The 27248-nt window shown below is 36.8% G+C and overlaps 1 protein-coding gene across 3 annotated transcripts in view; it reads right to left on the reverse strand.

Annotated features, from left to right (window-relative positions):
• The window catches only part of LOC145769986 (uncharacterized), a 31243-nt gene extending 5322 nt beyond the window's left edge, over positions 1–25921 (reverse strand). The window contains exons 1-14 of one of the 3 annotated variants that reach the window (XM_082581559.1): positions 25818–25921; positions 21865–21936; positions 21151–21223; positions 8121–9275; positions 7170–7274; positions 6341–6598; positions 5184–5503; positions 4852–5077; positions 4651–4767; positions 4286–4495; positions 3996–4114; positions 3771–3879; positions 3463–3560; positions 3210–3346 (exon numbers count right to left, since the gene is read on the reverse strand). In XM_082581559.1, the coding sequence (XP_082437685.1) occupies positions 3210–3346; positions 3463–3560; positions 3771–3879; positions 3996–4114; positions 4286–4495; positions 4651–4767; positions 4852–5077; positions 5184–5503; positions 6341–6598; positions 7170–7274; positions 8121–9275; positions 21151–21211 (2915 nt within the window). In that variant the 5' untranslated portion in view covers positions 21212–21223; positions 21865–21936; positions 25818–25921. Of the gene's footprint in view, positions 1–3209; positions 3347–3462; positions 3561–3770; positions 3880–3995; positions 4115–4285; positions 4496–4650; positions 4768–4851; positions 5078–5183; positions 5504–6340; positions 6599–7115; positions 7275–8120; positions 9276–21150; positions 21224–21864; positions 21937–25817 lie in introns of all 3 variants that reach the window. The other 2 variants (XM_082581558.1, XM_082581557.1) reach the window with 2 other exon arrangements.
• Positions 25922–27248: the final 1327 nt, after the last annotated feature.

The following is a 27248-nucleotide window of genomic DNA, read 5'->3' on the forward strand; positions in this document are numbered from 1 at the left end:
ACAAAATCACAAGTAAATATCAGGAGACAACATGCTCATGCAGCTCTTGCTTTGAGATTGAAGGTCACGACCACGTGACAGAAGAAGACCAATCAAATTTCGACAGAAACAGCAGTTAGAAATATTGCGCTCTTCGTATCACATCGGAGTGTTTACATTTTCTGCAGCATTTTTCAGCTAAAATTCACACAAAAAGCGTTGTACGCCTTTTGAAATCACCCTAGACAAAAACAAATTTATTCAAAATGTCAAATTAACCCGTTTACCAGATGCTGCGTTTCGCTAAAAATGGCCCGTCAAAACAACTTATGGACTCAGAAATATCAAAAGAAGTTTCAACAAAAAAGACAACCTCACTGAGGAAGAGCAGCCGCTTTTCGACAAGTATGCCATCGACGAAGCGATGCTTCAGTTGTCAAGAGCCCGTATGTTTTGGTCTTAAAACTTATTTACAACAACTTAAGCTGTTGTTTGCAGTTTAACTCATTCCGTACTAGACAAAAACAACGTCAAATCATGCTAAAACAACACAAGAAATCGATAGACTTTTCAAGCGCTGATGGAAACAAGGTCCTGAAATCTTGTTTTCAAAATGAGGCATTCCGAATCTGTGATATCACGTCGAATAAAAGCAGGGTTCGGTAGTAAAAGCGAAGCCATTAAAAGCTTCATGAAATGAAAAATGTCTCACATTAATGCTCCATGATTTACTATTTTCAACGCCTTGCCAATGGGAGTTTTAACTGAGTTGCAATTTCAAATGTGATGAAAACATCAAAAGATGTCACACGAGTAGAGATGTTACATAAATGTTACATCAAAAAAATGTTCGCAAGCGTTTTTATCGTTCGTCGAACATCCACTAATACAAAACAAGCATACGGTAGTTGTCAGCGCAAATACAATTAATTGGAGTTTTTTCTTGTTCAATTTTTTCTATCACCTATCAAGTTGTTTTGATGGGTGACGAAATTGTGACGCCATGTAGGGTTACTTGAGGATGAACGAAAGAGCATGTTTACAGAGCGGCCGTTTCTGAAAACTATTGACTACATATTTTTGTTCTCACTAATACAATCAACATTTTGTAAAAACAACTCGGAAACCCGCGTTGTGTTCTTTGCCCATGTTACGTAATTTCGTGCAAAAACAACTCTGGACATACAACTTGCGTTCGCAATTCTGCTGTTGTTTTCCTTTGTAAAACAAACAAGGAAATTGTTGGAAGTTGGTAATTTCACGTGGCTTTTTGTCACTGCAACGTCGCAAGACATTGATTTGATAAAAAATTACGAAACATCAAAAACAACAAGTTGTTGTCTGTCATGATCCAGGAAGTAAAATTGGTTTGTTTCACACTGAACACGTTGAATCAACGTAAAAAGGATCAATTTAGCTTGCTAGAATGAAGCAACATCGATGACAGCATCGATTAATTTGTTATGTAGCTTGATCGAACAGCGAGAAACAATTTGGTTTCCATGCTCAGAGCCGTATACCTCCCACAGTCAAAATTCGTAAAATTGTTACCCCCAGGAATTGATAGAAGAAGTTGAATGAAAATATTTATTCAATGATGCGAATGAAAAACATAACGATACGTCAACAAGAGCTGATACCAGTTAATAGCATCGTCAGTTTGCCTGCACGAACCCATACGATATTTTTATCTCTTGAAACAGTGATGGCAAGGATGGGACTTTAAAGCTACGCCAAACTATGATAGAAAGCTTTTCACTCTTTTGCTATAAATCGGTGATTTTGAAAAGATAATGTCAAAACTAACTTCAGAAATTCAAGCTGTAAAAACTGCTACATGCAACTGCGCATAAACATGATAAAACTAAAAGCAAACAAATGAACCAAAAATAAACAACAATGAACGATCTTTCCTATTAACTCAGTCAACCATTTTGATTATTATCAATATTTTTAGAACATAAATTTCTAATAAATTTGTTTTCTGAAAAACTTGACAATTTCTAATGTTCAGTATCCTGGTGTGTAATTATTTACCATTTCAAACTGAGGGTCATATGCGACAAACAAACCATTAAAAAAACTGGCTATTTTTACGTCGATTCAACGTCTACTGACGCGCATCAAAGCGGAAGCGTAATTTTTGGAACCAAACAACCTCCAGGAAAAATGTTTTCGGGAAGAAAATATTGACAGAATTTGCTTAGAAACACACTGACGCATTGTTGAATAGTTCGAAAATGAAACACAAGGTTCTTCAGTTGATGATTCTACCACTTTTTGCAAACAAAACGCAAATTATCGTTGCGAAAACGTCAGGCAACAACACGAGGAAGAAAAACTGCTCTGAGAGAAAATTCAGAAAAGAAACAGCTTTTTAAAAGACCGATTTTTCTTTGTTCAGTTAAAACTGTTAGTCATGCGATTGAAAGCGTGGACTAACATCACGCAAGACAAGTTTTTGAAGTTTATTGATAGCTGGTACAGCAAGAAAAAAGTTTTGGTTTTGAAAAATATCAAACAACGGACAAACCATCAGCAAAAACATGTGACAAACCCCCACAGAACATTGTGAAATGTACCAAAATACGTCGTTTACTTTAACATCAGCAGCGATGTATTTACGCAACCAACTCCAGTGTTGATAAATCACGATTTGTCAGCGATGGTGTAACACATTGCACCAATTCATTGCAAACTTGACAAGAATTTTCTTTTTAAAACTGGTAAAATTGTTTTCATTGCGAAACATGGAAACAGGAGAATTAGGCGTTGGGCATATGATCCGAAGATGAATTTCGACTTAACTGTTTTGCTCAAACGTGACCATAAGTATTGGTGTTTAGTTAATCTAAGTTATATTACAACGTTTTGTTTTTCGTCATTGGTACATCCGGGTGAAAAGTACTAGCAGCTTACATGGTAAGCAATATGCCAGAGCATCAATAAACGAAAAATGTGGCAAAACCATGAAAGGTTTAAACAAGTATGAGCAAAGTGGGTAGCAAGCTGCAAGTAGGTGGCTACAAAGCTAATTGGAATACTATTTATAAATAATTGGCGACTTAAAACACTGTTGGAAAACGTGTTTGTTCAATTCAAACTGAAAGCATGAGCATTGGGCATTTTTTTTAACTCGGAATACGGCTTTTTTTGCAAAGTTTTAAGACAACCAAACACCTCCAGAAAAATCAACTCCGATTAAAAACAATTGTAAAACAATCACTTACCCATTCAAGTTCGGTGAGCTTCTGTTGGTGAGCTCATCTGATGACGTCACGACGTTTGATTGGCTGTGAGCTTTGTGGTAATGGTGTTCAAGGGCGTGGTTCTCTTTGGCAGTGAAGTCGCATCGGGGACATTGCTTCTGAGTCAAAAACGTATTTATTTAAAACCTTAATCTAAAAAAAAAAACATTTTTCTTTATGTGCCGTTAAGTTGTTGTGAGGCAATAAAAAAAATAATGAGGTAACAACTTCTTACCAAGCTGTGAGAGATTTTCTTGGCATTCACTTCAGCATCTGGTTGAGAAGAAGGACTATTGCAAGGAGAAGAGTTTTGCCGATTGACTCCTGGTTTATCTGAAAAAAGAACATAAATTAACGACCTGTTAGGGTTCTAACAAAACTGCAATTTGTCACATATTTGGCATCACAAAAAAATCATGAAGACAACAGTGGCCACTGCAGTGCAGAGTAACAGAATGAGAAGTGATGTATAATTATTAATTAATTACTGTAATTAGTATGAACAACTAAACATGCGTTGGTGTACTTTCTTGTGCAAATTACCTTTGTTAGGAGAAGATACATTTCTTGCACTGTCTTCCGACAAAGCTTTCATTTGATTGTAGAGCTTTTGCTTGTATTGCCATAGTTGCTGATTGGAACCAGCAGGGACCTGAAATAAAATGGTTCCAAGTGAGAATTTCAAACAATGTCGACACTTTTTGCATAAACGACAATCATATAAAAAGTTCTTGAGTATGGTGTTTTATATTTTGTAAAAACATTTACCTGAAGCGGAAAACCTGCAGCCAAGGAACCGGCAGAATTGGCGAAAAGAGAATTTTGCATGGCCAACTGCTGGTAGAATAAGCGGAGTTGCTCTTGAGATGAAACAGTGGAGGTGGATGCTGAAAGAGAAATCAGACAAATTACAGTTTTCAGTTCTCTTGTTTTTCATCTCGTATTGCCGAGATCGGATTTTACCAAACAGAGCAGCAACGTTTTAATCCCAAAAACAAGCCGGAAATCGGCGGCAACTAAAAGAGGAATGATAACAATAATGATGATGATGTTCTTACCGGCGGCTGCTTGCTGAATTGCGTTGTTCAGCACTTGCTGTCGTTGGAAAGCGAACGCGTCCATGTTGGGGAAAGCGTTGTCGTGATCACCACTGACGGCACTGGCCTGACTCGCTGTCGCCTGTTCAGCGAGAGAACGCATGACAGACTCGTCCAAAAGACCGGAAGAAAAAGATGCACCGTATGGAAACCCTGGGGTTCCGTTGTTCACTGTGAAAGCAAATAAAATTAATCAGCAAGTCAAAAAATAAGAAAAATAAGCAACCTCACAAGACACTTATCTTTCCAATCATAGAAAATAAGACATACCTCTTTCAAATTTTATTCAACGTTTACAATTTTCCAAAAATATGCAATCTACTCACCACTTGCTTGAGCAGCTGCAAGTAGATTTTGAGCATTAGACTGACAAGCGGCCATCATGGATCCTGGAGAAAGGCCAGAGATCATGTTTTGAAACGACATCAATCTCTCTTGCGATTCTGTAGAAAAATTTACATGAAACGTGAGTTTTTTTTCCTTCGAAATTTTAAACTAAACGAAAAACGTCGAATCGTTTAACTTACCTGCAGATTTTTCAGCAGCTAATCGTTCTTTTTGAGTTTTAGCAACCGCGGCTGCGGCGACAGCTTTAGCCTTGGCATTAGTAACTTCCAGGGGATGAAGCAATTGAACGTGCTGCTCTAGTAGAACGCTGGACGTGTGAGAATCAGTGTATGAACAAAACTGGCAGCGGAAATGTCTGACCATGACTTCGGAGGATTCGTAACGGACAGTCAGTTCACATCCAATCTATGAATAAAACTTCGTTTAATTGGTGTGGTAACAATTCATTCAACTACAATAAACAAATTTTGTGACAACAGTGCCGGGTTACAGTTGATTGAACATCAATTACCTGAATGCCGTCCATCATGACAGGGGTTTCACTTGGGTTGTAACCTTCGTCATTGCTGGAGTTTTCCGCAGATTTCCCTGAAGGAGAGGATGTCCGGTTGGTTTGCATAAGAGACGGCATCAATAGCCCGGATGTGGCCATGAGATTCTTTTGCGTGGCCGCAATCCATGGCTGAGAACTGGACGTGAGGAGGTTGAAGGGAGCTTTTGCTAGCATGGATGAGTCCAAGAGAGTCTTGCTAAAGGAATTAAGAGTTCCTTGCATTTCTTCCACTGAAGACAGGGAGTTCGGACGTTTTTGTTCTTCGCTTTTAATTCCCCCTGAAAACAAAATCAGTTGAAATGTTAAATGCTGTCATTCAGTGCATTCAATAATTTCCCCAAAACGTTTAAAACTATTACCCAATCCCCTTGATTCTAGCTATCGAAGCATTTCCGCTGGCCAATGCTAACTCAGCTAAAATCTTGTTTACCATTATTCATTTTGTTTGTGGTGAAAATACTGAAGATAACAACTTGTAAACACGAAGTTTGCTCTTTTGCACGTCGCACCATCATGGAATGACAATGGCGGCTACCAAACGACAAAGCAAGGCAAAAGAAACCGGAATCTCAGCCAACTATCTTGCAATTTAGCAAAATCTAGACTCGGCCATTGTCTACTCTGACATACGTCAATCACGCGTGATAATCGACTGCCAAAACGTGATGTAAACATGATGGACACGTGAAGGGTGCATAACGTCACACATCCGGCCATAGGTTCCGGTGACTGTTCGGTTGGTTACTGCGTCATAAAGTGGTCACTTAATGACGAAACGTGTAAAAAACATCCACTTTCGGACTAACAATAAGGAAGAATGACTGCATTAAGTTTACGTTGCGTATGCTTTGCACACACGTTTGAAATTACTCGTAGTGTGACAGATTGCAATCATGCTATGAGCGCTGGTTGGTTGAATAACAAATGAGAAATAAGCAACTAAGAAACGTGTTAAAGTTACAAAAGACTCTTCGTGTCATGACGGTCCAATGATTTACATTTTAACCACCTCAAGAAATGAAAACAAACAACCGGCAGTTTTAAATGGAACGCTAGACTAATTTGGCGCTATTAAATGTTAAAATCAAACACTTTTTTATTTCTAATCTATGTACCTAAACTGGGACCATCTCCTTGCTTGAGAACCAACATTCGTGGATGTTTGACTCCTTCTTTTCCAAGGGGACTTTGGGATCTTTTTCTGCTTTTCACAGCGTTTTCTTCCGGACGAAAACCGGCAGCCCAAGCTCCACCAAAACCCAAGATTTGCGGATGAAAAGGTGCAGAGTATCCTTCATCTGAACCGTTGGTTGTTGCAGCAGAACCCGCAGATGATTGATTTCTTGCTTCTGTTTTAGCTTTGTTGTTTTTGGCTAGAAAGTAAAAAGAAGTAGCTTGAATATATCAAAATATCATGACTCCTTAGTCTGTGCTTACTGCTTGTAACACATTGTCAAACGTTTGAATGTTGCATCTCTTTTAAAATCCGTGATTGGAAGAAGTTTGATTAGAAAAACAATCTTGAATCCCGCTGGAGCTCTTCAGTTAATTTTCAAACCAGATTTATATCAATTGATGAGCATTAACACAATCCCAAGGCGAGATTGATATTTCTTCGGCGTTAATACGCAGTTGTTATGATACAAGCGAAAACATATGGTTGTTTGATGTACGGTCTATCAACAAGTCTTGAAAGGATACTTTGGTTAGTCAAACAGTCCTATGGGAGTAGGCTATTCTGTTACAGAGGCAAAAGGCACTAAACATGTTATAAAATTAAACAACCATTAAGGCATAGCTGATTGGGGTTTTGTCAAAATGGGCTGCAACAAATTTTACGACTTTTACAAGTAAAAATGGTAAAATTTGCAACGCGGCTTTTGGCCATACCTTCATTTTGGTATTTTTTGGCCTTGTAAGCCGAAATTGGGGCCAAAGCAGCACCTCGTCTTCGTCGTCTTTTGAAGCTGTTTTCGTTTCCAAACTCTTCGAAGCCTTCTCTCGTCATGGTCCAGTAGTTTGATTTCGCTGCATTTTCGTATCTAGGCACTAAATTATAAGGGGATTGTTAAAATTTGCAACATTTACAGTTCGAATGATAAAAATATTGATTTCGACAGATATGCCGCATAAAGATAAACTGGATAATTCCAATAACAATGAAAGAAGCGTGACTGCTAACGACTTCCTTCGTCTGAAGCAAAAAGGAGAAAAAATTTTGTTGAAGCAAACATCATCTATACTGGTTCTCCAAGTGGATCCCACTTATACCCAGGGACCCTTTGAGACATGTGTGTGCTGAGGGCAATGCTCAACAATACGTTACTTTTTTTACCGTTGATATCAAGGACTAAAAATCAACAAACATTTTGAAAACAGTACAAAATGTTTGTGCCGTGCAACAAGCCAACATATTTGCAGCAATGCGTTCCGTACATTACCAGGAAACATTATAAACAATCTACTAGAAACAAGGTAAGCAATTTACCAACCGGCCACACTGACTAAATTGGTGCGGCATTGTTTAATGCTGAATATTAAGCCACGATTTCATAGAAATCCTATTGTTGAAATGACTAAACCGTTTCCTTTGCAACTAAAACGATTACTTTATCGTATGTAAGCCTAAAAGAAAATCTAATACTAGCAGGGGAATCTATCATTTAGTATGAATATTAGCGGATTTTGGCTGACAGGATATGAGCAAGAAATCTTTAAAAATATACTTTTAACAACTTTAGGTTTCAATCCATTAACTACTAAAGAAGCACGAGATAAAGTTTGTCGAGATAACACTGTCAAAATACAAAGTTTAGTTTATCACAAATAGTTGAATACTTCACGAGAAAACACGTCGAGTTTTTCAGATAAACAAAACATTCATAAAGGTCTCACCTTTTACAAAGCACTGGTTTAAGCTGAGGTTATGACGTATTGAATTTTGCCAGGCTGACTTGTCGTGGCAGTACTTGTAGTAGGGAAAATGATTCATAATGTAGTCGTAGATGCCACGCAGAGTAATGAGATGCCCAGGACTGTCCAAGATGGCAGAAGCAATTAAAGCGGGATATGTGTGGGGTGGACGTTTGTATTGTGCCTTATCTTCTGGAGAGGGACTTCCGGCGGAGCGAGGGCCACTTCCGTTTGGCCCAATGATTCCTCTGGCGGAAGAGTTGAAACTGTTGTGATTTTGAAAAGAAAGTTCCTGTTTCTTGCTCTCAGAAGCATTTCCATTCTCATGGAGAAATTGCTGTTGCTGTTGGATTGCCATCATGGGAGATATTGTGGGCGTCATTATGGCGCTAGTGGGAATCATAGTGGGAAGACCCATTTCAGCTGCCATTGCAGCAAAGGCACTTGCTTGGTTCCCATTCATAGCACTGAATGCCGATGAAGGAATCCGAAGACCAGAAACAGAAGGAGCTTGGGATGGAGAAGATACTAAACGATCTTGACTGTCTTTCGGAGATTCGGGTTGAAAAGGCGACATTGAACGCCTTCGAGCAACCTCCGAAGGAAGAGACCTTTGCAGTTCGCTATCCATTTCATAGGATGGAAGTGCTCCTGGACTGATGTTTCCACCACTTTGTGGCCGAATTTTCACAAACGGTTCAACGCTTTGCGGTGCGCTGTTATCCGACATGTTATCCTCTGGTCTTTCGGTGCTGTACAAACTGGCTGGGGAATCTACGGAGCCTGGAGATCTCGTAGAAGCTCTTACTGACTTTGGACTGTGATGGTGATGCATAGCAAGTGTTTCGTGCATGTCTATCATCTTGTCTGAACTCGAACTTATGGACTGGTTGTTAAAAAGCTTGTCAGCTTGTTTCGCCTTCAAAACTCGTTGCAGGACTGAGTCGAGGCTTTTCGCTTTGTTGTCGGCGTGGTTTTCCTCCAACGCCAGATCACGACGAACTTGTTGAATTTTGCGGGGCTTTGAGGCACCTTTGCGCCGCCGAGAGTGATATTTCTTCCCGGCCTTGTTTATTTCAGGTTTATGTGCGTTGTCGTCACTTTGTTTCTTCTGGGAGCTTTGGTGCTTGCTTTCTGCTGTATATAAAGTAATCAGCGTCAATTATAAACTGCTAGAAAAAAACCTAAAATATAAAAAGTAATAAAGTAAATAACAGATTTTTGGACAAGCGAGCGGACACTTCACGCTGCTTTTCCTAGCATGAACACTTCCCATTGCTTGCAAACCAAGGTTTATAAGCAGTCTTGACATTTTTTTTCTCAAAAACTTCTCTCTTCATAAATAAGGATAATCTAAACATGTAAACGTAAACCATGAACCATGTTTATGCGACCGCCGCACGCAAAGTCTCAATAAATCGAAATAAACTTGACAAGAATTGTATTTTTTTGAAGCGAAATTGCATGAAACGGGAATCAAGGGAAAAAGGCGAAATGTGAGGTTGCGATTTGGAACTGCCACGAAAAATAGTAGAAATTAACATAATTGTAGAATGGTGATTTTTCGGTAATCTTCAAAGTGTAGAAGCGCATTGCTGGTGCTCAGCACCTGCAAACTTCAACGATGGTGTATTGCAACGATACAACCAATTGAACAGCGAATACTAAACATACTGAGACTATCAAAATACTCTGCTTTGGTATTATTATGTCGTGCCAGTTGCCATAAATTGTTCTCAAGTTACTACTTCCGCTTTTGTGCTGTAAACAACTTGGAGGCAAAGGTTGGTTGGGTTTGGTCTACTCTAAGAAAACATGTTGTTACAATAAAAAAACGTAATATTTTTGGTGTATTTCTGTTATGGAACAAGCTTGGCAACCAAGAGTGTTTATGAAAAGTGAGAAAATAAACTCAATTTTTGTGCTTTCTAAATGAAAGCGCTGTATCTTGAAAGACGAAACCCTCACACCACATTCAAGTGGCACGTGAAACAAATAGGGACTGGCAAGTGGCTACGCAAACTCAACAAGTTGGTCTTTGTAATTGTTTGGATGTGTTTTCTTTTCTGTGTTTTTATGTTGGTCAAGCAATGCCGATGAGAAAATTACGCAATAAGGTTTATTTTGGTACGTCATCCAGAGATCGAGCAGATCTAAAAAAAAAAACATACAGCCTATTAAGAAAAACAGCTCAACACACACAAACTTGCGTAGAAGTAATAAAGAATGACTAAACTTGGAATTTTTTGAAATAATGAAGCAAACAGAAACATGGCGTCGGGTAAGAATACGTCAAAGAAAATCATCTTTTGTCCCCACTGACAGTTCAACCACATGGGCCTACTAGGGACACTACATAAACATTAAACAGCTCGAGAAATGAAATCTGAACTATTCAAAAACAAGAGTTGTTGGGATATTAAAGTGAACCTGTTTATAGCCTTTGTGGATCATGTTTGTCACAATGTCGTATGACGTCGTAGCCTAATTGTCACTGTGTTATGACACTGAAAAAACGAGTTGAAACAAGCAAATCAAACAACCAATGCACGAAACTAATTGTGACACTTCTTTTCTAAACTAATGGATTCTGCCTCAAGCTTAATCGCACATGCTTTTGTTCTAAATTTCCTGGTCTTCCGGAAAATTTACTGTTTGAAGGTAGTTTTTTCTTAAATGCTACAACTGTTTTAAAATTACCGGAGAGTTGAACTGTTTCATTCACTTTTTTTTCAATTTAGTTACTGTTCCGACAATTCAAAGCGTAAATGAAGCAACATATTTGCATTCACTAATAATTTCTAAAAGGTATTCTACTTGTCCGTTGCATCTAAATGAGAGAAACTAATTCAGAAGCTTATCCTTGCAATAATATTTTATATCTAAAACGTTTCTGCTGGCGTTAAGCAATGCAAGATTACAGAGTTGAGTGAAATACCACAAGCAGCGTAAGCTAATAAAACAATAGTCACCAGCATAGAGAAAACAGGCACCAAAGAATCATCATTACTCACAAGAAAAACAGAAATTCCAGAAAATGTCATCACCCGTTTATCTCTAAAAACATTTACCAATTGCAGTTATTTTTTAACTCAGTTGTAAAACAAAGTTCGCACATTTTGAAGTTTCTCGGTTGTAAAAGTATGTAAACTCATATTCAACCAAAGTGTTGAGAAGAGTACATCTAATGCATGATGAATAGAAATCTGTCTAATAACATTTTATGTCCCTGTTGACATACAAATTCAACTTACAGTGTTTCTGCCTTATTGAACATTCAAAAGGAAAAACTTAAAACTTGTCGACTTAGCTGGCTCAGAGAGTAAACCGATTGAGTAATATACTTCAAACAATAATAAGGTTGTCACTGTGTTATAAAACACCAAAACTGAAAGGCACAGTTGGAAAAGTAAACAGCTACATCTGCGCAGCGCAGCCTTCGCTCACAATGAAAGAGTGACGCAGAGTTGTTTACTTCGAAAGAGCCAAACAACAAAACAATAACCAGGCAGAGGCAGGTCGTTGCCCGTTGGTAAATGTCCGTCATGAAAGGAATTTGAAATTTCGTTGTCGTTCAAGCGAAAAGGAAAAAGTTTGCAAACAATGAGATAGGAAACTTGAAATCATCCTGACAACAACATACGCAAATACATGTCCACGGAAACGGATATGCTACATTAAAGCTTTGTAAATGATACAGTTGGGATTTTTGCATTTAACATTTAACTAGTTTCAAACTGACTTTATTTCGCCGTAGCACACTTGTGCTATTGCACAATCCATTTTTATCAAACGTACCACCAGAATAACGAGCATTTTCGTTGTCGCACTGCACAATTATCTTGTTTGCCTGATCAATGTAATACCATAACTTGCTGACTGAAACTCTGAACAAAGTAAATCCATAGTTTTTTCTCACATTTTTTCTTTCGGTTGTTTCTTGTTTTTGTGCTAATCATTTACAAATAATATATCTTTTATAGCTTTGCCGTAACTGCTCTGCTTGTCTGAAGTAGACGTGTCTATCTATACGCAAACAGCCATTGCACATTGTTTACAATAAACCATGCCTTTTTCTATTTTGCGGTCTCTCGTTTCACAGATTCTCTCGTTTTTACGCCCATCCGTCTACGCTGGGCACGTTTGCTGCTATATCCAGCCCAGAATGCGTGGCCAAAATATGTTTGCGTCAAAACAGCGCAACGACTATCGAAATATTGTGCATCAAAGTTCATTCCGTTCCACCTCGTGACGTAAAGGAAACACTTTCTTCATTTCTAAATCAAATGAAAATAAAAATGTCTATTTCCGCAAAATTGTGACATTTTTTGCACTCAAGATTTCAAAGTCCCTTTTAAAATTCCCTAATTTCTCTTCATTTGCGTTTTATTTTCAAGAAACGTGATACCTTTTGGATTATATTGAATAACATAACGCAAGATTTCCATTTTAGTTCATACATTATAACCCGTTTTAAAGTAGATAATCATAACCAATTGTTTGACTTTCTGTTAAAACTTCCATATAAGATGTTTTTGCATTAAAACTCAAGAAATTTGGACAATAGTTTCAGTGACTACAAAGCGCTTGCGAATTTTGCACAAAAAGTACCCCAAAATCGCGCTGTCCGTTTATTTAATTTCATATTTTTCTTTACGAGCGCATTGTCTAATAAAGCCTAAAAATACGAACGCTGTGTGTCCATTACATAACACAAGAAAACATGAAATTGCTAACAGGATGTTTGGATTTTAAACATGAAGTAGTTTAGTTTATTCCGGATTTTTCCAGTTTCTACCGAAACTAATGGACAATAGAAATAAATGATGCACTTTACTGGTTTGATGAGTTACGTTTCCTGAAGTAAAGACTTGAAACAAAGAACATTATTCCAAATTTGGGTTGGAGCTTAATACCCATACATGCTTTTGTGGAAAACCAACATAACATTTAAAAATTAATCACACAAAACTTATTACATTCTGTTCAACTTTAGTACGAAAACAATTATGTCGGTGGTTGAAATATCGTATGATTTCTCGGTGATAATTTTGTTAGGTCCCTTCTCTGCATAATTTTTGCTTTTTCTCTTCTTGAACCTCAGACAAAACATTATTTTTCAAACCTTCCTTGTATTTATTTCGGGAAATGCTTCCAAAGAACAGAAACAAAGTTTGAAAATTTCCAGTCAAACAACAACTGATTTAAAAAATCACAATGCTTCCTTATTGGTTGAATTTCCAAAATTTTCAAATGTCCCCTTCGAATTCAAAGGATAACGGAGAAAAACAGTTAAGAAAAACAAACCAAAGGAACTGATTTTGTTTTGAGAAATGCCTACAACAGGACGGAGGAGTGGGGAAAGCGTACTTTGTTTCCGGTTTAACGTCTTCTTGCAAATGGCGCTCGACTTAACTGCTGCACAGATTTGCACATTCAAAAACAAATATCGCGCTTCTGATTGGTAAAAGTTGTAGGTGAGTATTAACGCTGGTTGAAGATTTTACGCAAATTAGTCAAAAAAGCTATTGCAAGCTTACTTTCTTTATTGTAAAGATAACTTCTTTGCAATAAATAAGTCAAGAAAACCCTAAAAAAGGCTTGCCGTAACAAATCAATGTTTCACAGAAAACCTGCACTCGCAACCAATTAAAATTAAAAGCGATTACGTATTGACTGATTAAGGGTCACGGGTGAGAAAGGAAATGCAAATTAGTGCTAGAAAGAAAGTTAAAAATGTTTGAGTTAATAATCACGAACAAAGAAGTCATAACTATTAAATGATGCTGATACTTTTTACTACAAAACGACAAGCTGAAATGTTGATAACGATTAGATAATGTTATCACACTGTATGCTTTTAAATGTAGGCCCATATTTGAAAATGAGATCTGTGTTTATTAAGAGATCTTTCATAGACATGTAGTGCACATATAAACATGGCAAACCTTCTGAACTTGTCCTTTCAAATTTGGTCTTCTTGAGAACTCTGTAGCATAGGCCCACGATTGATTTAACGAATAAAATCTTAGTAGACTTAATTCGGTCAGAAAATAGTGTTACAAAACAGACGGGTAAATTTCTAAAAAAAGTTTTTGAATGATTTACATAGTAACAATCTGCACAGAAATGACTGGTTTCGCATAACAAAATTGGTCCTTTGCAGTGTTTTGACAAGCTTGACATGTTTTGAATGTGGTGAATTAAAAAGTTTTGCATCTACGTTTGTGTGCTGTTTCTTCAATCCTGCCATGCTTCAATGTATACATCTCATTAAAACAGAACCGTTTTCTGCGGACAATTTCCTGGCAGCAAACGCGCGCTTACGTGAGCCACACAGAGGAACAAAATAGTTTGTTGTTTCAAACCGATTCTCATCACGAAGAGAGTTGAATACAGTGGGTGTCGCCTACCTAAAAGTAAAAGGCCAAACAGTAACCACAACACAGCTTCAACCCACAGTTTGTTTGTTTTGTAGCCACCGAAGCTATCATTGATAAGTCAAATCATTATCTCCAGTGGTCATTGCAATTAAACACAAATACCAAACAAGGCATTCAAAAAGTCAACAGGCCAATGTACTTTTTATTCAAAGTATTTAGATAATGATACTGCAAGAACCGCAATGTTACGGACTTATTTTACTTCTTGAAAAGTACTGTAGAGATAGGCCCTGCCGACAGTAATAAGCTCCCACTAAAAACTGGCTAATCTTTGGAACTTTTCTCGCTTTGGATCATGTTGTATGACAAGAAAATTAAACTATTTACACAATCAAAAAACGCTTTGCTGTGATTGTTGAAGAAAGATGGACTCATGTGGATGTTGAACTTGTAGCTTACAAATCCTCGCTTTTAGCATCATAACCAATGAGGAAGCTTTTCCTCTGCGTCAGCGCCGTAATCTGAACACCACACCATCGTGCTGACGATATAGACACTAAGACACTGATATAATAATAATTCAGATTTTATAAAGAATAATTCGTTACTGGGAATAAAAATTGCAAAAGAAAGCAGACTACACAACCGGTATTTTAATAACACGGTGAAACAGGAAGAAGAATCTGTGACAATTTCTGGAAATATTAATAGGTCAAAACTTTTGCATTCACGTTTGATAAATCGGCCTTAAAAGTCCAAAAACGAAATCTGTGGGACACATGCTACATTGCTACAGTACCATATCACATGTTAGAAATGTCATCGGGTGTCAAGTATGTGATGATAATAAATTAAAAATAAATTACAAGCAGCCTACACTTTTCCTGGATGTGTTAATTTTTGCCATATACATGCAACGCGCCCAAACAATACATTTCCATTATATGACGTCAATTTACTTTCCTCTTTGACGACGTGCTTCAGCAACGTGATTGACATATTGAATCATTGCTTCGTGTAACTTTCCCGTGACTTGAAACCAATGCCAAAGTTCACCATTTGTTGTCGCCCAGTTGTTTTCTTACGTCTTACACTTGTTGAGAGTGCACGTGGACAATTGTCTTCAACAAGTCCACAAAACGTTATTCTGCAGCCGAGAACATTGCAAGGTCAAAAGAGTGCACAACCGAAAAAGTACAATGATGAACTGAAATAACAAAGCAGAAAGCTTCAACAGGGCCATTCAAATGTGAGAGCTGAAAAACTTTGGGGACTTCGGAACATGTTCATGATGGAAAACAAATGCAAACAAGCTTGAACGAGAAACATAAATCACGGTTGGCAAAATTTTAACACCAGGGCCGTTGGTAGGATAATTTGGGCTCGGTACCAATGGGATCCTTATGCCCCGAATCAAAACACTTTTAAGAAAAACAGACTATATCCAAAGAATACACAGTAGTTCATTCAAGTTCCCAGGCCCATATAATCAAATAAATCTCAGACCAATAAAATATAATAAAATAATCTCGGACCGGGTCTAAAAGTACCCCTTGGACCCCCTTATCAACGATACTGAACACATTTGCCATGCACTATGGATAGGGAAAAAATGATCACAAACATCCCAAAAGTTTAACTGATACATACATGGAAAAGACGCCATAACTTCGTAAAACATCAATTTAGATAAATCAAAGTGAACTTATACTTTTCTGAACTGAACTTATACTTTTCAGCAAAAAATCACTAACCTAAGCCCAAGATAAAAATTACGTAGTCCGAAAATCTAACGACCGTGTTTCCGAAAAAACATCAACAATGAAAACAAAATTGCACACGCTGTTGATGTTGATGATTTTCTCGGCAACCAGACAAACAGTAATCACTTTACTTACTAGATATGAAGTTTCTAGTTTCTAACTTGATGAATGGGAAAAGTCTCGATCGGGAATAGTCAGTTCAAAAACGTTTGTTACGTGACAAATAACACATTATTCTGCAACCGAAAACTGCATTATAAGTTTCAAAATCAACTACCGTAAACAAAGATAAATAGCATCAGGAATCCATAAAAGGGATCAGAATTTCATGAGGTGGTCGCAAAGAGCACTTTGACCTCACAGAGGTTGACAAATTTGCATCAGGGTATGTTGCATTCTTAGATTTTAAGACTCTCGAAATAAATCAAAATTTTCAGAATTCGGTTTCGATTTACGAAATTTGATATCATATCAATTGACAATATCCTGGTTTTACTCGCTGACACAATTTCTAGTGGGTTAAATACCAGGCAAGTCAAAACTCATTACTTGGCAGAGCTCACAAAAATCTGCAGCTTACTTTTGGTGGTCCGATACTTTAGGAAAGAACAGACAACCGAAAGAAACCAATCGACTATTTTTAACCGTAACCGAGAACAAATTATTGCAACATGAATTAGTGGTGCGATACTGGTGAGGCCGATGACATAGCCGCAACATGCATATATCACTGTCACCTTCTTCGTTAGACTCTTCTGCTTGACCCAATATTTTCTGAATATTGAAAAGTTTGAATGCTTATCAGGATTATTAGCTTTTCTAGCAATACTTGCTGCTTCACCTGCTTTTATTTTCGCATTTATCCGATGAACGTCGCAAGTATTGCTAGGAAAAACAGTAATTTCTAATATTCAATCAATCAGTGTCATCAGGGCCAGTGCCATGTTTGAAATTTTTTCATAATTTCACTATTTGTAGCGCCATTTGGAAGGCTTACCATCGAGGACAAAAAAAGTAACGTTTCAAACCTGAAAGTTTGTACTGAGCTAATGACTTTCAGGTAAAACCAAAATAGCACAGCAATAGCGCGCTGCTTTCTGAAAACTCTCAGATACACACTTTGCCTATAAATGGGTTTCATTTTTGATGGAAAATTTCAGCATGTTTTACGTTAAACATACACAATAGCCTGAGCTAATCACGAGTTGATCACCAGATGTTACATCACTTAGTGAGAGGTAGGCTACTTTAACTCATAGTTCCAAGTTAAAATACAATGGTCCCTGTTGCCTTCGTAATATACTTGTTATAAATAATAAAAACACACTATGTGCACTGCGTTAAATCGACGTTTCTCTGCATCAGTTTGATTGATAATAATTGCAAGTTTCTCGCTCCTTTGGAAATAACCGCGGTCAGTAAGGTACGTTTAGGTTGTGCAATAAAAACATAGAGTCATGGCAGTTTACAATAAGAGCTTACGTTGACAACTTCGCGCCTTCCGCCTCATCAGAATGCGAGTGGGAGTAATCAGCTAGCTTGATTGTAATGTTGACACAACGTCACAATAAAGAAACTTATGAAAGCTTAAATTACGTGTGAAGTTTAACCTAAATTTATCAAGCCCATATACGCCTTCTGATAAAAGCCAAATTGCTTACATGTTCATATTGCGTAATTTTAGTGACAATGATTTCCAGGGACAAGGCAAAACCGCCTTTAAATGAGTCATTTTTACATTGGTTCCATACAGACCAAAGTTTTTTTCGTCATTCCAACGTTGTTAAGCGTTGGAATGCATAAACGGCAGCTTTGGAGCAAGACAGCCTTCACTGTCGTTGTTTGACAAGGAACGGGTAAGCAATTTCAAGCGGAGACTTTCAAATAATAAACTAGCAATAGAAGATCATTTCTTTCACCGCGTTTGCCAAAAAAATAAAAATAATCATAATCAGAGTGAGTAGTTGCAACAAATGTTTGAATAACTTGACGTCAGAATTAAAATCAAAATTACACCCGAAAAGCAAACCAAAACTTGCACAAAAAATAAAAGATAGAATCATATTATATTACCAAAAATGTAGATTGTAGAACAAACGTACAACTGATGTAATTTCTGTGATGGCATTTTAATCTTGTTTAGCTTAGTAACACCTCAATAGCTTTTTGAACTTTCTCTAATAAAATAACTGCACGCGTTTGCATTTTTTATTTATTTATATACAACTTTATTACTGAAAAAAAACTTGTCCTTATTGGGTTGAAGCATCACAAAAAAACAGTATTGTAGAGAAAAAAATGCAGCAAAATAGATGAAAAATAAAGCAACTTCTAAAATACATATACAAACAACAACCTGTTTATACCGTTTTCTCCAGTTTTCACTACCTTGCAAAATTCAAACAACAAAAGCAAAGTATGCAACAATTGAATCCTTACATGCCAAAGGTTGCGAAATTTGACATTTATAGTAAACTAGAAAAAGAAACGTTAATTATTCAAAAATTCGACTTGTCATGCCTTCAATTTCCAGCAACTCATGCAGATGATGAGACAGAGCTTTTACCTACAGTTGTAACTGTTTTTCACGTACTGGTTTGACATAAAAAAAGGTGGTTTGAAGCGGTGAAAATCGTTTTTTCGGTTAAGCCATTTTCGCTTTTTTGCAAGCATGCAGTTACATCACTTTTCGATGAAATGACGAAAGCGACTTCCACATCACGAGCAGAGCATGACGTACATCGACTATGATGTAATAAACTCAAACAATTGCAGGCAATTAGCATGCTATTGCTCATACAGTTTGACCCTCAACATGGTGGTAGGCACTCGACTTGCCAGGGAGTTTTTGTCAAGGATAAAGGATTTCCGTCTTAAAATGTCAGAACAATCAAATCAATTACTGACATTGCAAATTCACTATACTCCAACCAAAATAACCTTTTTTGCGATAATTACACAGTAAATTACTAGTGAAAACCAGAAACATAAGGTTAAAAACCTGCACTCAAAAACTATATTGATACTCTGCAATCTCCAAAAATAACTTCTTTGGTTATTTTATACCAACTAATTTAAACAAATTTGCAAAAATCAGTTGTATTGCTCCTCACAAAAGCATTGGTGTTTACAAAAAATATTTTTTAATTTTGTGTAGAACTCAGTGTAGAACTCAGGTGTGTAGTGTGTAGGTAGTGTGTAGAACTCAGGTTGTAGGGCTGATGTATAAACAATACTCTACAAAATGTGTTATAGATGTTGAGCAAAACTTAAAACAGCTTGAAAAAATTACATGTACCGCTGCTTGCACGTTTAATTTTTTGCTCATGACTAAATTACGTGACACAATCAATTGCTGTAATTTTACTATAAGTGCTTTAAAACCGAATTAGATGTTTTTAAAGTGTGTTTTAAAAAGAATAAAGTAATCAAAAATGCAAAAAAAAAAAACAGTCAAAAACCAGTAACCTCAAAGTCAAAGTGATTGCATATTCAACAAATACCTTGGCCAAAAGCAACCCACTAACCTCACAACAGACAAATTATATTAGCAGTGATTGCAATTGCAACAGCTGACCTATGCTCGTTTTATTGATTGTCGTAAAACAAGCGTGATTTTTGCTGTTTTACCAAAAATTGAAGCAAAAGCAAATGACTTAGCATATTTCGATATTTCGTAACTTTGTAATCCGTGAACTGATTCTAAAACAATGTTCCGTATTTGGTCATTCATCTGCATGTTGAAGTTTATAATTTGCTGTGCTGTGGCGTACGTGATTTTTTTTTTGAGCTTTCATGATCGATCAAAATTACAACAGCTCAGCGCTCAGGGCTCTTGAGGAAACAATAACAAGCAGTGGACAAGTTCAGGTGGTACATTTGAGGCGCCTCTGCAACAGTTACATTGCATCTCATGCCAAGGTGTGTTGTGTAAATATCAATTAAAAAAACTGCGTGTTCTTTGAAGTGAAAAAGATCGAAATGGACGCTGTGATAGCACTACGTGACATTCTAGCTATGTTCGCGAAGTGTAGCTTACAAAACTTGACAAGCTGATCCGCCATGGCGACTCTGTGCGAGATGGCATACGTACAATCGTACATACGCTTGCATCGAACTCACTTGGTGCATGAAATTGTATGCACAGAAATTGCAGTGAGTTACAGGGAGATCACAAAATGTACACGCACCAACCAAACATAGTTTCACTTTCTACTTTTCAAAACTTATTGAAGTGCAAGAAAAAGAGTTAACATACAGCATGCTGGATTGCTGGTGTTTTATACGTTTTTTTTCCATTGTCTTTTCCAAGTTGAAACTACATGGACATTGGACAAGAACATAAAGATGTCGATTGTTGTGTCCAATTTCAAGTACAACTGTTTATTGCTAAGTTACAAACATCAGATAGATGTCCATAGAACCAACGTCCATTAAAGCGTCCGACAGTGGTTCTCGCCACTGAGTCTTTAATCGACAGTTTTTTTCTTTGTTGACAATGAAAGTTGAATTTCTGACAACAATTTAAAAAAAAGAAAGACATCTAACTTTTAAATAGAACAGTACAATTTCAGATTTAAGTAATATTGAAGATAAGCTTGTCATGCAACTTTTAAAAGCTTTGCGCGCCATGTTATAGCTCAGTTCCGGAATAATTTTTTTTTATTAGAAAATTGCGAAATATGGCAAACGGTTTCAAACGGGTTCTCTGAATGAACTCTCTACGTTAACAACAACAAAAACAAATACTGACTTACAGTAATCAATGATTCATTTCTGAAAATTCAACCTTCGTAAAGCTCCATGCAAGTTATAACAAATAAAATATTTAAGAGGTAAATTTGAAAACAAACACGAAAAACATACCCCGCTGGTCTTCTTTCTCGTTAACAAAGGCCTCCTGATAGTTTGACTCAGTTTCTTCCATTATGTGTAATTCCTGTACAAATAAGAACGACCTTGAATACCCTCAATTGAACAAATTACTACCAGGCATGTTTTTACATCAAAACACAATAACAGTAATTATATATGCCGAGGACCTTCAACTATAAACTTCAAGCAAGTGTTATTCATCGTGGTTTCACTTTGCGCCTGATAGCATCTAGCTGGGGTAAAGTCCCTGCAAAATGTGGACGTCATCAACGCATTTAGTGTAAAGAAAAGCATGAGTTGTCTTGCTCATGAGAAACAATGCTATTTTTCTGCCGGAAACTTATTTCAGCCAAAACACGTACTGAACTGACGTGATAAACATTGGAGGGGAAGCAAATAAACTCTTGCTCAAGCACTTGCGTTTTGTTATTACGTCTTTGAAACCTCAATGACATGCTAATTATCACGTCTGTGACATTTGTTGTGATAATAAAAATTTAATTTTGAAATTAAGTTGCGGTTTTTAGTATAAGCGTTGCTAATAGTCCAACATCAATATATTTGGTTTTTGAAGCAACTGATGGCGCGAGCATTCAGTTTAAAAGGACGGTATGACATTGTTCACCAAACTTGAAAGAATATGGAAAAAGGAATGTCATTAAGTGATAGCTTAAAGGTACTTTTTTAAAGGAGAGAAAAGCTTACTTTGTCAAATGTGGTGCACAACCCTCCACTTGAGTGAATCCTGTTGGGGCTTCTCTCGAATTCCTGTAGAACCTAAAAGATACACACTGCTTGACCTACTTAAAAGTTACATTTGCAACTTTTTACGCCCAACTAGTGACGTCAACAGCTGATCAAAGGAGTCCACGTCACAAGTAGACGCAAAACCAGACAATAAATTAAAAACTTTTGAAGAAAAACTTTTTCCATACAAAGTTTTGGTTTTGTTTCAATGTTTTTTTACTGTTTTATTTCTAGCTTTCTTTCATACCTCAAATTTTCGTTTTGTTTTTCGCAAAAATAATCAGTTTCGAATACCCTTAGTAACTACAGTAGTGGCGAGCTAGAGCTTGATTTGAATGCCTTTGAATGGAATGTAGTGTTAAAGGTTGTTTTCTTCGTTTGCGAGACAATAGTCGTTTCGAACTTTGACATTTCATGAAAAGTTTCAATCACAGATATTAAACCAATTATCAGCTTTTGAATAAAGTAAACAATATCACACCAAATCAGAAGAATCGGTTTATTTAAATACAGAGCTTTCGCCACACAAGTGTGGCTTCATCGGTATAAACTTATTCAAATAGAATAAGTCACTAAGAATATAGATTCTATTTGAATAAGTTTATACTGATGAAGCCACACTTGTGTGGCGAAAGCTCTGTATTGAAATAAACCGATTCTTCTGATTTGGTGTGATATTGTTTACTTTATTTAAAATGTTTTGTCACACCGTGCATCCCAGTGGATCATCAGTTGAATTATAGGAAAATTTGATGAAAAGTTTAGGAACGAAGTTTTGTTTTGGAATTTTATCAGCTTTTGGTCTTTGCTTTCGAAGATAACACTTTGAAAAAAAACATATTGTAAGTAACCTAACTACTTCAATTGTATGTTTATCGATTACACGTGGCAACTTTATCATCGTTGATGCAAATCAAATATTTTATGCCGACAGCACTCAATACTTTAATTGGGATTTAATTATTTGCAGTTGCTTTTCGGTTCAGTCGATTTCGTTTTAGTGTTGTGAATTCCCTTGTCGGTTTCGACTCTCGGTCACTCTATAAGTCATCTCTCCACAGCTTTCCAGTCAGGACAAAATTTGTACGTTTAAAACTTGATCCCGAAGAGTCCCATAAGTCAACCTGCGTTGGTTACAATTTTCCATGATTCGAAAACAAAACAAATACATCAACGTTTTCGGCTATTCATCTAGCCCTTGTCAAGTATCTGAAAACTTGATTTTCATTGCACTGACATGGGATGATACATTCATAGACAAAAGCGTTCGGAGTTTTTTGTTTTCTTTTTACAACATACCAATAAAGGCCGTGTTGTAAAAATTGTGATAATTCTAAAATGTGCCTTATTAGGAGTGTTTTAATACTAAATCCTGCACAATAAAACAACGCATTGTCAATTGCCATCAAAATTAGCTTCAAAATCCCCATTGTTGACGCATGAACAGTGAACACATATTGTATTCCTTTCGCAATCGAATTGATTAATCGAACAACTGACAACAAAATCTTAAAATAGTGTTTTTAAACTTGCAAAATTGCCTTTTGCAACGCTTAACTTAAGTCTATGCGTCAAAACCTCAGATAATGCACAGAAAGTTTAGGACTAGATGTGACAAAAATGAAGAGAAAATGTTAAGGTTCAAATACAAATGATCATACACTTTATGTAATTTAATAGTGGGTAAAAAGTAGATTACTTTTGTTTGTATTTGGTACAGGCCCAAGTATTGATGCTACAGATTCGCGTGAACGTAAACCAAAAGTAATGTTATGAGCTATAATGTTGGCACACAGGATCTAAAATCTAATCTACAGTATATGCTGATTTAATGTTTTATAATTTTTATCAAAAATTAATAGAATTTTTGCGACCATTGCAAGAAAGTTCTTACTTTTTTTGATTTGTAATCAATATTTCGTTGTAATCACAGTCATGGCAAAACTGTGAGCGCTAGTAGAAATGCAAACGTTAGTCAGCAGTCCAAGTTAAGCATTGATTAACAATCCGCTGTTTCAAAAGAATTAAGTTGAACATAGCCTTAAAGACTTAACTCATTTAATAACATTTTTAGTTAGGAAACTAAACCTTTGTGGGATGTACTTTGAAATTTCACTTGCGATACGCAGTTTGAGAATCACTGTAGTCTAGTGGGCTACACAAATAAAGCACAACCAATTATTAAAATTTAGGCATATTCATCAACTCGGAGGCTTTCACGGATCCCCCGAAATCGCTTCGCGAACTTCTTGGGGTCCACGGACTCTCGGTTGAGATTTTGAGAACCACTGGTCTAGAGAGAGAACAAATGTTAAAAATTTTGAGACGTATTTACGTGGATACCATCTCAAGCAGTTGGGACATTTTAAACGAATGGACGAAACAAGGCACATCTGGAATAGGATAATGCCAAAAAATTGAGAACAAAAAGGACTAAGAAAATGTTAAAAGAGGCAGTTAAAGATAAAGATGACATGAGAAAAAGAAACCTGAAAACCAGATATGCCAAGAATATAAATTGAGGAGTCGCTGTAGACAAGTGGTAGCCCACGCGAATCAGAATGAAGACCAGCAGGCTTGTTTAAAGAAGATGAAGGGTGGAGAGAATATCTCTTCCAGATAAAGACATACACTAACAAACGAAATTTAAATTCGACAAAACGCCTTCGTTTTGGTTTCAATCTTCGGTTTACTTAAAAATTTCCAACAGCTCTGTTGCTGGCATTTACAACAAAAAGATGATTTGATCATGATATAATGACGCGTTTTTGGTGTTTTTCAACATCAACAGTGATGACGAAGGTTAGCCGTGTGCCACAAACTGACGTAGGCAGCAGACTGCAGCTGTCGAAACGTCACCAAAACGTGCCATCGTAGCACTGCACAAAAACCTTTTTCATCAGTGATTCGTGCATTTACTCTTTGAAATTATTTCAATACACATTTAACTGAAGAAATGCTTTCACCTGGTGTCCAAATCAAAGTTTTTCGTTCTGAAGGTAACTCAGTTACAGTCGGTGTTTACTGTATTAAGCCAAAGTGAAAATTGATAAATCACAGCTCTAGGATTGATCGCACAACGCGACACCGCTTTTATGCAACATGCGTCAAATCACACAACCATTTCCACTTTTAAAACTCAAATGACAGCCAAAGTCAAGTTTATGAAACTGAAAACAGTCATTTCAAGGTTGGCTACACAAAGCCTGCTGATACTGAGACAGCCAAATTAACTGCGAGTTTCGTGCTTAATTAATTACATTTGATGCGGCGCTGCTCTGATCTAAGTGGGGACCTACTCCAATGCTACGACCGGTTACCGACTATTCAGAGTTGAATGCATAAAAAGTTTTTGTAGTGATTTAACTAACTTTCGTGAAACTCCTCCACAACTGGTCTAAGTGGCAGAACAGTAGGACGTGGAGCTATTCTAAAACAAGCTATTTAGTCGAAACGAAATTGTAATATTTAAAACGGATCCAAGTAAAACACGATTCTTCAGGAGAAAAATAGCTTAAAAAAAAAATTAGGACAAAGAAATTTTGTGATACTCATACTCTCTTGTGCTAGGCTAGTAGGCCACGTTTCGACTTGACATACAAGCAAATTTAATTTCAATTAGAAACGAAACAACACGAATTGATTTAGGCTACTTAATAAACTTGATATATGCAAAACCAAGACAAGGAATTTTGCATTGAATTAAAACGAAACATTTTGAGACAATTTTTAACATTTCGTTGGGCTATCTTGTTACTTTGCCTGCCATCCCTTGCTAGTTGACTTCAAAAAGAAATTGGCAGCTTAGGCTGAGAATCTTGCCAAGTTTTTGCAAAACAAAATAAATTCCTTAGTGCGGATTCGCGAAAGTCCAGAACATCCCCATTGAAACTTTAAGGGCAGTGATTTACCTTCGTATTTCTTGCTCTGGCAACCCACTGCAATCCAGCTAAACGTAAGTAAGGTTAGGCTATCTTGCAGCAAAGCACTCAAGCTGTACCAGAACATATAAAATTGCATAGTTACTAATGGAAGCGACTGTTGTTATCCAATTTCTCATAATGTAAACAAAATGTAGCATTATTATGCAATAATCTAATTGATGAACTGTTTTGCCTACTGTACTTGTTTTTAATATCAGCACTCAACCTCAACCTCATTGTGGCAAAAATAACGTTGCCAAAAGACAATCGAATTACAAAGCATTCAATTCAATTTATTTTTTATTTCTGGCCCTAACTTGTAGAAAACGACAAAGTAAACACCCGATATTGCCACCAACAAAAGGAAAAAAAGATTTCAAATATGCATCGATAAAACAGTGTTCAGAAATCGATATCTTTTATTTTTGTTACAGCCATCAAGACTAACACACAAACACGAAACAAGAAAAACAATCGAATATATGCTGTAAGTCGTCCTTTGGAAGGAATCGTTTTTTGCGAGTTGTCGAAATTAAACAAAGTATTGTGTCTAATGAAGTTCTAGAACTATTTATTGTTTAGTAGGCAGGGGCTCTATCCACTTTTAGAATTCGGGGGGGGGGTGATTTATAGACAGTGGGCTAAAATCGTCTTAGTCATTCCCCCCCCCCCCCCCCCCCCCCCCTTGGATACAGCCCATGGCAGTAGTAGGTTTCGTTTGGCGTTTTCACACTCGAAGCTCGCTTGTCTTACCGCGAAAATAGAGAAATCGCTTAATAGATTGAACAAAGAAAAAACGCAGACCTGGAAAGGATAAAGAAATCTGCAAAACCAATAAAGTTAAAACACAATCTTTTACTGTATTCCCTTTCTTTTTACCTTTTTTGGTTTTTTATTTTAATTATTAGGCCTATTGAGTATTGACTATCATTTTATAGGTAGGCTACAATTTCTAAGAAACACCAACATCAGAAAATCCACTAAAGTCATCCCAGACCGGGTCCAATAGTACCACCTGGAACTCCCTGTCAACGCTATTGCATGTACCAGACGGTAAGCTTTATAAAATCAAAGACTCTATGGTCGAGAAAAGAGTAAGACTGGCATGGTAACTCAAGGGACTTCATTCAGACAAAGTTACAGCGACAAAACTTTTCAAGCTGCCTTCTACATGATTCAAACCATAATTTTAATTTGATAAACATTATGTAACAATAGAGTAAAACGTAGGCGTGTTTGTAATCTGCAGGTCGTTGCAGCAGATGACGTTTATTAACCAATCAGAAGGTGAGATTTATGATTTTAGACCAAAATAAGAAACTTTGTATCCAAGAAAACTTTACAAGAACCCGGAACGCTTTATTTCCCGAGTAGGCTACATGATGCATAAGCAAGATCAACAACTGGGCCAAAGGATTA

This window comes from Aplidium turbinatum, chromosome 5 (genome assembly GCF_918807975.1).
Source record: "Aplidium turbinatum chromosome 5, kaAplTurb1.1, whole genome shotgun sequence".
In the NCBI taxonomy this organism is placed as follows: Eukaryota; Metazoa; Chordata; class Ascidiacea; order Aplousobranchia; family Polyclinidae; genus Aplidium; species Aplidium turbinatum.